We start from the raw sequence: 16,656 nt of genomic DNA, 5'->3' as shown, positions 1-16,656 counted from the left end.
AGAATTATAGGTATTTAACAGAGATAAGCGGGCTAGTTGGTGGTCGTTAATGGAATGCATCATGTAACCGCACTGAAAAACAAGGGACAAGGAAGGAATACACAAGACAGGCGCGGAACTTCAACTAAGATTTACTACGGGAAATCTCACATTTATACAGGTATCGTAATCACCCTTGCCAATCATCATACAGCCATCACTCGACGTTGGCATGCGGGCGTGAGTGCCGCAAATTTTCTTGTAAATATTTGTACTCTTTATCACTCAATGATACTGAAGAACTGCTTACGCAGCTGCCAGATTGCATTCTTATACAGTAAGCTTCGTATATTTCACGGCTCAGTTGTGACGCAAACATCTTCAAGACTTTAGTGTCGCGGAACCTGGGCGTGCAATTACTACAGTGGCGACAATGGTCAGCCAGTTTTCCACCCCCCGCCAATCCTTCTACTCCTGCGCGGTGCTCCTGCAGTCTGACGTTTAGGCACCGTCCTGTCTGCCTTATGTAGCTATTGCCACAGGAGAGGGGTATCTGGTACACTACCCCTACTCTGCATGGGACGAACCTGTCGACGTGCTTGATATCACATTCATTTCTTTTGTTCTTACCCTGCACCATCTTGCACATGCCCGCCAGTTTTTTGGGCGCCGTGAAAACCACCGGTACTTCACATTTTTCAGCCATCTTTTTGAGGCGGTGGGAGATTTGGTGGTAGTACGGGATGGCAACAGGTCTACGACGTTGTGGCTCTACGCTTGGGCGGAGCTCTGATGGGCCCCGCGCTTCCTTGGCAAGGGTTTCTAGCACCGCGGTGACCATATCATGCTGAAATCCTGCGCTGTGCAGTCTTTGCAACTGTAGGAACACGCTATGTTGCATTTCATGCTGGCAGGACTTATCAAGAGCAGCACGCAGGCAGTTTTTTGCAATTCCCCTCTTTACAAGCTTCGAATGAGCTGACTGGTAGTTTAAAATACCTTTTTTTGATCGAGGCTGATACCTCCAGCACGCATGGGTTCCAGCAATAATAATGAAAATGTCCAGGAACTGCAGGCATCCATGTGTAGGCAACTCAAAGGTGAAATTCAACCCAAACGCACTTTCTCGGAAAATTGCAAGAACACGCTCTACAGCAGCTGAACCGCCTCCCTCCCCAACCCCTTTAAAAAAAATGGCATAATCGTCAACATATCTAAAAATCTTAGCCGAGTAGGCTGTGTCAATGCGTTCAGCAATTCACTTGTCACAATATGATAAAAATATGTCACTTAATAAAGGGGCAATACATGAACCAATGCACACTCCACGCTTTTGGACGTAGTTCTTTCCTTCGAAATTAACGATGGTCGATGCCAAATAAAAATGCAGAATTTCTAAAAAGTGGTCCACACTTACACCACATGCGTTCTGAAAGGCCACAGGGCCGTAGTCATCAATGGATTCTCTAATGGCGCATAGCAAAATATCTTGTGGAATGGAATAAAATAGGTCAGTGACATCAATGGAAAACGAAAACAGCGGTTCCCTCGAGCCTTCATGATCATTTGCTGCAGGATGACAATAGGTCAACAAACAGGTGGCTGCCGCTGTAACAGCGTGGGACACCAAACAGAAATGGTGGCCGGTGGAGCAAGCCGAACATGCCGAACGCGATTTTTTTTTTTTGTAAATACATTACGCATATTGGAACAGTTTCTTCCATGTCAGTAATGAATAATATCGTTGAAATTATTACGATATCATAGAGAGATGCTCAAGAGACAAGCCTCCGCGAGAATGACGTTGAAGTTTGTCTGTGCCCTTGGCAAGAGAGAGTGTTGGCCTGGCTGTCTGGCTCCAGTGTAAATAGCCTGTAAATAGCCTCTTTCATCTCTGTTTTTTCGCATGTAACATTCTGGTGGAGGTTAACGATCCCCGTCCTCGCCAAGGAACTTCGAAGTGGTCGGTACATCAAGCTTGTCCCCATGCCTCCCGGTGACGAGACCGCCTCTGCAACTGCTTCAGCTTGTCCGACTGCTCCAATCGTCATGGTTGCCCAACATTGCAACCCTGTTGTGTTCTCTGGCCTGGAGGGACAGGACGCTGACGAATAGATCAAGCTCTATGAACATGCCAGTGCTAATAACAGGTGGGACCCAACGATTAGGCTCGCCAATGTCATCTTTTATCTCGGCGGCACCCCACGCATGTGGCACCAAACGCATGACGGCGAGATAACCAGTTGGGACAGTTTCAAAGAAAAGCTACGGGAACTGTTTGGAGACCGCATTGGGCGTAAGGTTGCCGCAAGAAAGGCTCTTGCGTCTCGTGTTCAGACATCTACAGAGCCGTACGTTTCATACATCCACGACGTTTTGGCTCTATGCCGCAAAGCTAACGATACTATGTCGGCCTGGCTGCCTGGTTCCAGTGTAAATAGCCTATAAATAGCCTCTTTCATATCTGTCTTTCTACACATAACAATATTGACAAGTCTGTGGCAATAACGTAGCCATGTACACTTTGAGGGGACAGAAACAGACATGGGCGTGCTTAGCTTTTAGCGACACAGAAACACATGGAGGGTATGCTGCGGAAACTGCGGCATTTGTCTTTACTACTATCCTAATACGGCACGTTTGCGCTAAGGGTGGGCGACTAAGCTGTGTTACAAGTGTCGGCGTATGAATAGGGTACACTTCTAACCTATCAGTGTACACGTGGCTACTATCATTGCCGCTTGTGATTTGTTGCATGCCCACGATTGCAGACGAGAAGAATCGAAAGGCACCTTTTTGTTGTTGTTGTTGACCACAACGATTATAAAGCCTACAAATAATAAAGCCAAGGCAAGCTTGGTTGCAGCTTTTTTTTTTTTTTTTTGCATGGAAGTGTGGGAAGTGATGAAAGGAATAAAATGGGGCATCTGCTTAAGGATGTTTCATGCTGCAGACTGGTCGATATGTCTTGAAGAGCCGTTCGCGTAGCATTCAACAGCATTCGACAGCATTTGACAGATGGTAAGCGCAATCATCATTAGCTAGACTAGGCACACAACATCACTGCGGCAAGTTCGGGGTGCGATCATTACACGGGAAAGAAAAAAATTGAATTTTGACGACAAAATTCAGGGGTGCGATCATACGAGAGTGCGATCATTATGCAAGTAAATACAATACCTTCTCGTCGTGCCCACAGCACTCTGATCAGAAGGCCTACATGCCCTGCATGATGATAAGACAGCCGGGCACCTCGGATTTTCCCGTACGTTCGCAAGAATACAAGAGTACTACTATTGGCCGCACCTGACCCCCGACGTCGCCCGTTACGTCAAGACATGTCAAGACTGCCACCGACGCATGACACCATTCACAAGGCCACCGGGATTACTAGAGCCGATCGAGCCTCCTTGCAGACCGTTTCAGCAGATCGCAATCGATTTGCTAGGGACCTTCCTGATGTCAACATCTGGAAACAAGTGGATCCTCATGGCCACAGATTACCTTGCCAGCTACGCCAAAATGAAAGCTCTGCCTAAAGATACCGTATTTACACGATTGTAAGTCAACTCGAATGTAAGTCGACCCCCCCATATCGCGTGACAGAAAAAAAAAAAAAAAGAGGAGAGCATACCCGAGGGTGCATTCGATAGCGAAAATGTATTAGTAGCTGACATGGTCACTGGACCACTCGTCTTCACTAGTGCTGCCATCCTCATCGTTGCTACGGTCCCACAGCACGTCGTCGTCCAGCAAAATTTCACATTTGGCAAACGACCGCACCACGACATCTTGTGGAACAGTAGCCCACGCCGAATGCACCCAACCACACGCAGCCGTCAGGGAGGCTCTTTTGACAGGTCCGGTTGGCGTAATTTCGCGGTCTTCTCCCGCCAGCCACTCGTTGTACTCATGGCGGAGCAGGTCCTTAAAAGGCGAAGATCCGGACTTGTTTCGTGACCATGTCGCACTTCAGTGGCAGGGACCGATCACGCATTTCAGCGACGCACGACGCAAGCTTAGCCTACAGCTCCGGAAAGCGTCCAGACTTTGGCACGTGGGAAATTTCTCACTTGCCGTCTAAGGTGAAAATTTCACTTCACTGCAGTCACCACTCTTGCCCCACTCGTTCAGAGACATTGAACTTGCGGCCCGTTGCGCAGTGATTTGTTTCTTAGGCGTCAGCCCTCTTGAATGCTGCTGTGAACGAGTGCCGAATGATTAGTGGGCCTGGAGCACTCATGATGACTGAGGAAGCATAGAAGTAGCACGTAGCCGGCAGTCAAGTGGAAAGCGCCAAACCAATGCCTTTCGTCAAACTATAGAGAAAGCTAAGTGCAACAAGGAAAGAGAAACCCGCGAGCAGTGTCTGCTCTTTCATGAACTACCGATACTCCCCGCAAGCGCCGCCGTTCTGAGGCTGCCACCACGAATGGAACAGCGGCACTTCCATCAACTATCGACACCCCCCCCAGAGTGTTGTATGCACTATAAAACTCTCAAAAATGTAGAAAAACCCTTCCGAAAAGCGAACAAATACGCGGGATAGTGAAAAGATACGGGTAGGGCCATAGAGCAAACATAAAATTGTAACTATATTGTAGCTCCCATTGGTCTCGCATTCTTGGTGGTGCCATGTCTTGGATTCGACTGTAAGTCGACCCCCCCCCCCCCCCCCCCCCCCCCGCTTCATATTTTCAAATTAAGAAAAATGTGGTCGACTTATAATCGTGTAAATACGGTAGTGCTGCTGAAGTAGCCCACTTTTTCGTCGACAACATTCTGCTGTGATATGATGCGCCAGAAGTCCTCATTACTGACAGAAGAATGCCTTTTACTGCTGAGCTTACTCAAGCCATCCTGCAGTATAGTCAGGCAAGTCACCAGAAGACCACTGTCTACCACCCACAGACTAATGGCCTAACAGAACGCCTGAACAAGACACTCACCGACATGTTAGCAATGTACGTCAACGACAAACACAAGACGTGGGATGCCGTGCTTGTGTATGTCACCTTTGCTTACATGGCAGTGAAAGAAACAACACAGATCACGCCATTCAAGCTGGTTTATGGAAGGACCCCGACGATGACTCTCGATGCCATTTTGATGCACATCACCTACAAAGAAAATGTTGGCGTCGCCGCCTATCTTCAATGCGCTGAACAAGCCTGGCAGCTTGCCCGCCTGCGCATGAAGAACAAGCAAAGCACCGACAGCCGGCACTACAAACTTCGATGGCGCTACGTGGAATACCAGCTCGGCGATCATGTTTAGGTTAAGACCTCAATGCGCCGCCAAGGACTCAGCAAGAAACTACTGCGATGCTATTTCGGACCCTACAAGATCATAAAACGCATTGGCGTACTCCACTATGAGGTCGCGCCAGATGGGATTTCGCCATCACAGCGGCATTGCTTGCGACCTGAAATAGTCCATGTTGTGCGACTTAAGCCGTTCTACCAGCGCTGATGAACTTTGGGACTTTGCATAGCTGAACATCGGACTTTCTTCTTTTGGTCTGCATTACTTTGGATTGTTTTGTTACTTTTGTAAGTCTCCTTTTGTTTTTCGTTCTCCTATTTTGTAGCATCAGGACAATGCTTTTTGAGAGGGGGCCATTGACAAGTGTACTTGTTTATCTGGTTTTGGGTGACTGCTTTTCACCATCCAACACGTTACCGCTCATCGTGGGACACGCTCATATGCATCAAAAGTTTCTTGAATGTTATGGAGGGTTCTATGTGCTGCCTGTTGTCACCGAAGCTTGAGTAATCTGATCGCATGTGCGACGCGAATAGTGTAGAACTTTCTGGAAGACACGTAGGCACCAGCCATTACTTTGAAACCTTCGATGACTCATGTATAAAAGCCAATGCGCTTGACCAGCAGATCAGATTTCGTCGATAGCCAACTGTGTTTGCCACTATTGTTGTGCTTTCAGTGTAGCTTGTTTTTCTGGGCACAGGTTTGCCCAATAAAAGTTAGTTTTGTCATTCACAGTATTGCTAATGTGTTCTTTGCCATCACTACTATGTGACAATATCACTGCCCATGATGTGTGTCCTTCATGCTTGCATTGTGTCAGGTACAATACACAGGTCGTTTGTAGATTACCCCATGTACTTTGAAAAAACAAATGAAAATAGTCATACGTTGGGCTGACGATATCCCATGAGTAAAAGCACTGTCACAGCATTTACAAGTTTCCTCTGCCATCTAAATTCCATCAGTGTGAATATCATAGAAGTGGCCGAGTTATTCGTGCTTTTCTTGACTGAGAATATTGTCACGCATATTTTCTGCGATATAAATGCACCTGATACTACCACGACTGAATGAAATGTCAACAGCGGAGCACGTGAATTTTGTTTTGGTTCAGTTGCGGACTGAGTTATCATGAGTTAAGTTTCACTCGCACCTACGGAAACACGGATGCATTTAATCAGTCAGCTTTGCCACGAGCCATCCGTTTGTGGAATTAAATTCCTGAGAGTAATGTTACCCAAACAGATAGAGATAACTTTAGGCAACTCCTAAACATGCAGTTTCTGCCACAAAAAAGTGTTGTAATTTATGCCATCTTCTGTACACCTTTGTAACAACACACAGATTTTTTCCCTCTTTCATGCCTTAAACTACACTTCCTTATCAAGGGCGCAAGCAATGTGTGTAATAAAATCTGTCAGATGTTTTGTACGCTACCCCTAAGTGAAATTTTCAGTATTCTTTCTTTTTTTTACTTTTCGTGCTTTAAACTACACTTTTTTACACGATGTTTGATTATGTGTGCGAGAAATGTACGTGATAAAATTTATCCAATGCTTGTTTACTACCACAACTCTGCACTTGTAACCCTGTCTTGCAGCGACTATTTCTACTCATCTGTGCAGTATTCTCGTGTACAACTTTCTTACTGTGATGCCCCCCTTACTCAATGCTCCTCATGGGCCCTGTAAGGTATATTGAAATAATAATAATAATAATAATAATAATAATAATAATAATAATAATAATAATAATAATAATAATAATTGGAACACGGGTGCTGTGGCTGAACTGCGTCCTAATACCCTCGAGTAGCTTCGAGGGGGGCAAGAAATCTGATTAAGCATGTTCGTAGGCTGCCCATCATAGAAGTTCAATCCCAATGCCCTCTAGCAGGGTCAGAGGGCATTGGGAAGAAGTCTAGTCACCCTGTACATGCTGCGTGCTGAAGATATGCAGTTAAGTCACGGGGTTCTCAACTTTGTGTGCTGCTCTCACCCATCTTATCAGCATTTTATTATCAGAGTGATGCAAACCTCCGCTTTGCTACAATGCTTGCCGGGGGATGTAAGAGGGTAGGGTCTTTCTTTTTTCTGCCTCTTGTGCAAGACAGTGCATGCAATTAATCAGCACTGTAGCAAAGCAGAAGCTAACAGTGCTCCGCCAACATGACATTAAAATGTTGATAAGGTGGGCGACTGTCAACAAGTTGCGGAGTCCACAACACAAGTGCACATACATAGGAATTTATCGCAGCATGCACAAAAGCCACACACAGACATGCTCCACTGTTTCGTTCTGCCATGACAGCACGCTAGTGAACAATGGCACTTGACACTGACAAGAGCACTACTGCAGAAGGACAGCAGAAAAGTAAAGGCTTGCCAAGCAGCGCGAGTGAAGCACTGACCCTGTGGCAGCGGACGCGGACCTCGCTCTTCCACAGCACAGGTGTCTCGGATGTGCTGTGCACTTCAAACACAAGGCGGCGGTTTTTCGTGTCCACCAGGTACTGGCATCTGTATGCAAAGAAAGATCCTTTAGCCGCTGCATTCAGCAGATGTCACCACAGTTGAACATGTATGATCAATGGACATATTTGCAGATTATCTGCCTGTCTTGGACTCAATGCTCACCAAATACATTAAATGATGGATTGAGGCCTATTTTGGAGTTCATAGAAACTCGTCGCAAAAGCATCACCCACAAAGCTCCATAACCGGTCCTTAACGAATGTCACCACATTAGGACTAAAATGGCGAGTCACCTCCCTTGCAATCACCTCTCCAAGAGTCACCTCCCTTGCAAAAGTGAGTGCAGTCATCCGAGGCCATTATGTTGCTGTCACGTCTTCCATGAGGCAAGAATATCATCACTTCTTATGGCACATCCTGCTATGGTTCACCCTCTACCTCCTTTGGATCCACCCTGTGCCTTATTATTCAGCTCGTCGTGATCACGCACATAAAGTTAATGCACCCCGTCATAACACCGTTGCGTGATCACAATCATTCCTTCCTAGCACTTCAATTGACTGGAATAATCTACCTACATCATTAGTTGGCATCAGTGACCCCATTCGTTTTAAGAATGCACTAATCAACAGGAAATAATGTATGGTAGCAAATGGTATAATTATGCACTTATTCGTGAACATTGTCTGCCTGGTAAAGTGTACTCTTTGTGTATTTAACCCTTTCGCTGTCACTGACGTACCGGTACGTCATCGCGCTTCCCCCCCACGGTGTCACTGACGTACCGGTACGTTCTCTATCGTGCGTTCAAAATTTCGCGCCTGAGCGCAAAAACAGGCGCTCCTGGATTGTCCACGCCATCTGTTGACTCTTTCTACAAGTTCGTATATTCGCTTCGACCTGTGTTAACCCATGTATTGAAGAGTACGGTGCGACTGCCACTCCCCACTTTCTCTTTGCTGAGTGGCGCGGTGGCTCCGCGTTCGCTGGATCATGCGTCGCGCGCGTGTGGTTATGGGTTCAAGGGTTGTTCTGTAATCTCCGCTGGTTTGAAGGTTTTTATTTTTCTTCTGATGGTGTGCCTACTACGGCGCGTCAAGTTCAGGCGCACGTGCGTGCCGTTGCCTCTCCAAAAAGGGTGACTCGATTGCTGCTTTCGCTCTTTCGCCGCACCCTCGCTTCCGACCTGCAGCAGTAAACGTAAAGCCCTTCGAACTTTGTTTAGCCTTTTTTCATCTCCCTCTGTCTTCTTGATCACGCAACGTCCCATTTCTCTCCGTTGTTGCGCGAGCGACTGAAAGCGCATCCTCCCTGCGCGCGGTTACTTTCGGATGGCTCGGCGCGCGGGACCTTCGTCTGCTCATGGGAGCGGTGGCTGAATTCCAATTCAGAATACGAGCCGAGCTCGGATTCGGACTCGGACAAAGTCGCTTGAGACGAAGAGGGTTCCGCATCGTCAGATTCGGATGTTGAACAGATATTATAGTCAGGCTGATGATGATGATGATGTTTACTAACAACAGCTGCAGAACACTGAAATGTGCATATTGCATTGACTATGTTATTTGTATACCAATCATAATCAAAAATAAATTGCTATGTTCATTCCCTGTTATGCTCGTTCCCTGAAACCAAGCCGACACTGGGGGTGCGTCACGGCCAGAAACGTCCGACAGCGAAAGGGTTAATTACTTCATATTATGTGTCTTTTTTTGGTTGTTATGTACATATTACTAGCTTTTTCAATATCTTCTTTTGTTCCCTGCAGTTTGAATTCCTAGAACTAATCGTGTATTTTTTACTTTTAATTGCAATGTATTCTTGCCCCTTCCCTGTGCAATGTACAACTGCTACCTTGAGGTTCTCACAAATAAATAAATGAATAAATAAATGAATAAATACACAAGCTAGGCACGTACACATCTTTTGCAATTGGCTACTGTGGACGAGTTGGGCTAGCCCATGGTAAAAAGTGTCAGTTTATTTCACCAAAGATAACCCGAGCGCATCCATGCATCTAGTCTAGAAAAAGACGAATAAACGTGCACAGGCGGACACGGCAAAGAAGAAGTTGTAATGAAGAGTAGCTCTCTGTCTGGGTTCTTCGCATCTTGTTACTTTTCTACATTTTGGTGCCGAAAACCTCTGTACGAACACGATTCCTTCCCCGCATGTCTCAAGAGACCTTCTACTCCACGACTTCGTATTGCGGGTGGCAAGGACTCACTGGATAACGCATCGTTCATCATCAGCATGGATACCAGACCTCTACCTCAAGAGCTAATCGGATGGATTGCTTCTAGGCTAACCAGTCAGCTTGATGAGCACAGAATACAAAGATTCTGCAGGAAGCCCGGTTCATCCTACCATGACAAGCCCAAGCTTCCAGGTATTTTTGACCGTCCGTCTATTTGCTAGCAACAATGAGCTCTCAAGGCTTAACGATGCACTCAAAGAGCACACTGCCAACGATGAGCTCGAAGCACAATATGTAACTGCTGCAGGGTATAACTATCAAGCTATCAGCATGCTGTGAATACGCACAGCAAGATCGCCGCTTTGGGACATGTGGACAGTACAGCGGAGGCTGCTCCTCAGAATGAAACACTGACAGTTACTGATGCTATGCCCGGAATTGGCCCAAGGCTACCGAATCTTGATATGCCAACATTTAGAGGCAACATTCACAAATGTGAAGCTTTCTGCGAGCAATTCGAGCAGACTCATTTATCTCAACAATGCTATATCAGCAATGACACAGCTTTCTATTTATGGCATTATCTTGCGGGGGAAGCAGCAGTGGCCCCTGTCAGTTTACTGGCTTTCGAGACTTGTTACGCAAATACTGTAGATTTTCTCACAAAGAACACTTTTGCGATCGTAAAAGGGCAGAGCAGCACCACTTTCCGAGCTTCGCAATCTGCCTCACATAAAGTAGGGAAGTGACGGATGATGCCTCAGGCCAGGCAAACTTTATGATGCCGTGCAACTAAATATCCGCTGTCTGACTGCACTAAATGTACCCATTTTCAGTTTCTCTGCAATGCTGATTGGTATTCTACAGAAGGCATTGCCATGCGAGATCATTCTAGAATATACACAAGGAAAGCAGAGCCAGATTTGACAACATATGTCTGATAGGAACATCTCAGAGCCAACACTGGCAACTGCAACATCGGAAGTGAAGTTAAAAGAGCTGTTCATGTTCACACATATTTAGTTAGAAAGCCAAGAACAGTGACACCCATCATCACAACAATCAGTCGATGACCGTGCAGAGAAAACTCAAGGCAGTAGCACCGCTTCTATACTGCACAGTGTGTCACACAGCTGGAGAGAGTGTTTCTCTGCGATGCAACGTTAACCTCTTTCTTGATTTTAAGAAAGCGAAGCTAGCTAAGAATTATTACCATTATAGATGTACATCGCAAGGTCACCAGGCACAGTCCTGCCACATCAAATTCAAGTGCTCAGCTTGTCACAGAAGACATGCCTCGAGTATGTGTGACCTGTGGGAGATACGCTGTTCTCCTCCGTACTCTTGGGGACAAAGGAACGACAACACAGTAGTGCAAACAGTCCCAAGGGCATTTATTGCACCTTTCATAGATCAATGCCTGCTAGCCGAGTTGCTATCCCCAAAACATGCTGTTGGGCGCGCGACAAAGCTAGAAGTCCTACTTACCGCGACCGCATTGCGAGCGAATATGTTCGCCCCATGCTGGATCCCAACGCCTGGTCGCTCGCGCGTACTGTCACGCGAACGGTGTCCAAGGCGGCCACGCGAGACGGTCTCGCAGAAGCATGGTCGGCGCACGCGCGGGCGGCACGTCCGCCCCGCTCGCTTCCCGAACCCAAAGAGAGCCAGCGCCTTTCTTTCCCGCGCCTAAGTAACCCCGCCGCAGCGCAACACTAGTGCCATCTCTCGCACTGCGCTTCAACCACTCGGACCGCCGCGGGCACCAGGCCACGCGGCGGGCGAAGCCGCCCTGCAGGACACGAGCTATGCGGGAAAACTAGATCTCAGGAAAGGCGTGAGAGTCACGCATCCCCACAGACCCCAACTTCAAAAAGAAAGACACTACAGTGGAAACTTTGTGACCAGTGCAGGCTTTGGGTAGCACAGCAGGGATAGTCTCGTCACAATCAGTAATGCTATGCAACAAAAAATTCCACAAATGTTTACGTTACGACGTACAGAGAAGTGTGCCTGCAGACTTTTCATGCCTTTGTCATTAAAAATAACTGGTCCAGATACACCAAAGGGATTCTGGTTTAAAGCAGTCAGTGATTATTCCTCACAGAAGATCTCACTGTAAAACTGCAACTGCAGGTACAGGGAGAAACCCAAAAAGCATTGTCAATGTTTGGTAATGCATCCCCAAGTTCTGCTGAAATACGAAAGGTTGTTGAAGTACCACTGCGTAGCCAACACTGTTCCGACATCCATACCATTCCTGCAATTGTGGTTCCAGTTATCTGTCATGACATTGCTGTGCCGACAGCTGATAACTTCATTCAGAAGTTGCGATTTGAGGGCTAATTTCTTGTGGAGGAAAAGCATTTTCTTGAAGTGGAGATAGAGAACGGCGTCAACATGTTGATGGCTGCTGACCATCTTTGGAACATCATTACGGGAGCAGTTGTAAGGTGCATAGTAATTCCAGGATTGGTCGCAATCAGTGGATGGACACTGCAAGGGCCCAGTCGCCCAAAAGTCTTTCTTCACTGTGACACTAACCTTATGGTCTGCATTCTGTGAGTGGAAACGATTAGAGACGATGAAAAAACCTCGCAGGTTCTGCTGTTGTTCCGGCAACTCGAAGCAATGGGCATTGCAGATTCTGGCGAAACTCCCTCACACGGGTCTAATGCATGCTTCTGTGATGAGGTTCTTTCAATTTATTAATTGTTGCCGAGACACAGCCTCAGCACATGAAGTGACGAAGTCATGCGTTACCACACTGCAAGCCATTCATTAAAGAACATCCAGCACAAAGGGAAACAGAAATTCTACAAACTAATCAAACCAATCAAACACAAAGACAAACAAAGAATTAAGTCTCCAAAGAAAGTGTCAAAGTCAGAAAGGGCCTACAGTTTCATGGTCTGCAGTGGAGCAGCGAGATGAACTAAAGGTGGTGATGAAGACAGCCCTCGGAGCGCTGAAGCAGTGTTGAAGACTAACACGGTTGAAGAAAAATCCTGGTAACCCTCAGGCGAACAACCGGGATCTAGTGATGCAGGAGTAAGTCCGGTTCCAATGCTGGGAACATGGGCAGGTAGGTGGTCTTGGCATGGTAGAGGTCTTGACGCCGGACACCAAGTCCAATGGCATCACCTCTGCTCCTGGGGCATGGGCTTCATTTTCCCGATGTCGTTCGGCACCTTCCTGCGTGCGATCATGAGAACATGGTTACATGTCCCTGCAAGGTCGCCCTGGTCCAGTAGAAGGCACGAAGCACGGGCCTGACGCCTGATGACTTCACTCCTGCGCCGGAGCACTGGCGAATTCCTTCCTCCACCCAGGCTTGTTGTTCCACGTCTCCCCGGCTTCTTCTTTTTTCCCTGCTCCCTTGTTGTTGTTGCTGTTCGAGTTATTTCATCGGCACGCTCGTGCAACTGCTGCAGAGTATCGTCATCATCTTTGAATGGCTGACCCACTCCAATCATGGCACAAAAGCACTTGACATATCACAGCTTCCAAGGAAGAGTTCTTAAGAAAAATGGCAGACAGACCGTGGTGCTGCCTTTAAAGGAAGATCAGAAACAGCTCTTTGGAAGCAACCATGATACTGTGCTCACTGTCACGAGCTGAAGTAGAAGAAGAAAAAGAAGAGAGAGAAGAAGGAAGAGGAAGAAGGCTGATGTGGCCTGGAAGGAACGAGGTGGGAAATGGCAGAACCCCGCTAGAGGAAAAGAAGGAAGAAGTCTGCTAGAACACTGCACGAAGAAGGCACTGAACCAAGGACGTCGAGCTTGAAGAGTTGAGCAGGAGGAGGACACCAGTGGCTCTGCACCAGTCGTGTTTGATCCTCCATGCCCCGTGGCTGTGCATCGTAGTCGCCAGCAAAGGCTTGGTTCGAGGACAACGGCCCCGTCCTATGCTACGGGACAACCTCACCCTCACCGACGACAACGCTCGACAAGCCAGGCCATTCTACAGAGACAACCCGCAGCAGAGATGCCAGTAGTCCACCAAGCAATAAGAGAGAACTACACCAACTCAGACATGTATGCACCAGACTGCACGTCACTTATTAGGATGTTTTAAGAACTTGTGAAACAATTTAAGAACTCGGGAAAGATAATGGAAATGTTTTCCAGATATGGGGTACCGAAAGAGATACTCAGTGACAGAGGGTCAAAGTTTACATCGGATTCAATGAAAAAGATAAATCAAATTATGTGTAACCGTCACTTGTTTACAACGCCCTACCATTGTGTGGCTAATGGATTAGTAGAAAGGTTCAATGGCGCGTTGAAAAGAATGATTCGGAAAATGTGCCATGAAAGAAAGGGGGACTGAGACGGATATCTACCTGCACTGCTCTTTGCGTACCGCGATGTACCACAGACAAGCCTTGGATTCTCACCCTTCGAAATTATATATGGTAGACCAGTGATGGGGCCATTAGCAATACTTAACAAGCTCTGGAGTAATGAGACCATGGCAGCGGAGCCAAAATGACTTACACTTACCTTCTGAACTTAAGGGAGAAGCTCAAAGAAACCTGTAAAATCGCCCATGAAAGTCTAGACAGAGCCAATAGGTGCTACAAAAACAACTACAATAGGAAAACAGTCGACAAATGCTTAAAGGAGAGAGACAGAGCATTGGTTTTGCTTCCTAACGACAACAATAAACTGCTGATGCAGTGGAAGGGACCGTTCGTAGTGACGCAACAAAGGAATAAAGTCGATTATGAGCTATTGATAAATGGGAAAAAGAAAGTTCCATTCCAATATGTTGAAGAGATATGAAGAAAGGAGTAGGCAAGAGGGGATGAAAACTTCATGCATGGTGATAGTTGAAGAAACGAAAGAGGAAGAAGTACCCATATATAATGCAAGAAATAGTATGGGCTGGGAGAAAGTGACGATAAATCGCCTTTCGGATGAGAACAAGCTAACACACGTAGAGAGCCTGCTACGAAGATATGGGGATATCTTTTCAGACAAGCCTGGGCAAACCAAAGACGTTGAATGCCGGTTGCAACTAACTACTGATAGACCCGTAATAGTCAAGCAATACCTACTACCAATAGCTGTACAAGAGTCCATCGACAAAGAAATCCAAGGCATGCTAGAAATGGGAGTTATCGAAAGATAAAATTCGGCATACCATGCACCACTAGTAGTTGTGAAGAAGCCAGACGGTTCAAACCAGGTGTGTGTTGATTTCAGGCAACTGAATAATGTGCTGGTAGCAGATGCAGAACCCATCCCTAGGGTACACTCTAAAACAAAATTACACTCTTTGGGTTGCATCTTGTCACACAACAATAAACGTCATCTGTCTTGTCTGCATTTCCTTTAATGTTGCGAGCCCGGCACTCCCCAGTAAGGAACAGCATGTGCATTATCAGCATGACATAGCATTCCTGAAAGGAAAGTAGCGGACGCGGCGTTTTCAAGAAAGGAAATGTAAGCAAGGCAGATGACGATTATTGTTGCGTGGCAGATATACACCCCAAATGGTGTACCTTTGTCTAAGAGTGTAGATGTGATGCTCGCTAAGGTAGCCAACAAGAAGTTTTTCTCAAAACTGGATTTAGCAAAGGGATATTGGCAAATCCCAATGGAGGAGCCATCGAAAGAGAAGACAGTGTTTTTCATGTTCCAAGGGGCTTTTCCAGTTCAGGTTCATACTGTTTGGACTAAAAATGGCAGCTGCATGGTTCACAAAGTTGATGAGAAAGGTACTAGAAGGATTTCCTAATGTCGAAGACTACATAGATGACATTCAAATCGCAACGGAAAATTGGCCGGAGCATTTGGCTACTCTGGAAGCATTGTTTCAAAAAATAAGGAATGCAGGACCGACAGTGCAACCCACTAAGTGTGAAATGGGATTCGAGACAGTTTCTTTCCTTGAACATAAGTGAGGGATGGGGCATATTGCAACAAAGGACGAGGTTATGAATAAAATACAAGCGGCACAGTGGCCATCTATCAAGAAAGAGGTCCAATCATTTTTGGGATTAACTGGATACTACAGGAAATTCATTCCTAATTATGCAGCCCTGCTCAATCCGTTAGTAGAACTGACAAAAAAGGAACAGCTAAGACTAAGCTGGACAGCAGTGCATGAAAACACATTCGCTATTCTGAAACAACACATGTAAGAACCTCCTGTGCTGTTACCACCAAACATAAAAAAGGAGTTTGTACTGCATACAGACGCACCCAGTAAGGCACTCGGAAAAGTTCTGCTGCAAGACAAAGGTGGAATAATGCACCTGGTAAGCTATGCTAGTAAAAGATTAAGTGAAGCGGAAAGAAATTACTTGACTATCGACAAGGAATGTCTGGCGGTAGTGTGGGCAGTGAAAAAATTCCACATCTATCTCTACGGACGACATTTTCGTATACACACAGACCACCAACCCTTAGAATATCTCACAAAAGCCAAGTTCAGAAATAGCAGGCTGATGCGTTGGAGTTTAAGCCTGCAGGAGTATAGCTTCCAGGTAGAATATATAAAAGGCAGAGATAACGTGGGAGTGGATTGCTTAAGTCGCTTGATGTCAACAAACGAGAAGAAAGGTGGTTAACCGAGGGGCCCGATTTTTATTAGTCATATCATAAGAAGCCAACAAACCTTGACACCAAGGACAACATTGGGGAAATTACTTGTGCTTAATAAATGAAATAAACAAACAATAAATTAATGGAAATTAAAGTGGATGAAAAAACAACTTGCCGCAGGTGG

General features: G+C 46.3%; 1 protein-coding gene across 1 annotated transcript in view; it reads right to left on the bottom strand.

The window, feature by feature from the left end:
- Positions 1-16,656, bottom strand: part of LOC126538417 (RING finger protein 141-like) — a 286,083-nt gene that overhangs the window by 141,938 nt on the left and 127,489 nt on the right. Inside the window, exon 3 of the mRNA XM_050185260.3 lies at positions 7,658-7,766. Coding sequence (XP_050041217.1) covers positions 7,658-7,766 — 109 coding nt within the window. The remainder of the gene's footprint in view (positions 1-7,657; positions 7,767-16,656) is intronic.

Source organism: Dermacentor andersoni, chromosome 4, assembly GCF_023375885.2.
Source record: "Dermacentor andersoni chromosome 4, qqDerAnde1_hic_scaffold, whole genome shotgun sequence".
Taxonomy (NCBI): domain Eukaryota; kingdom Metazoa; phylum Arthropoda; class Arachnida; order Ixodida; family Ixodidae; genus Dermacentor; species Dermacentor andersoni.
This window is presented reverse-complemented; position numbering and strand designations above follow the sequence as displayed.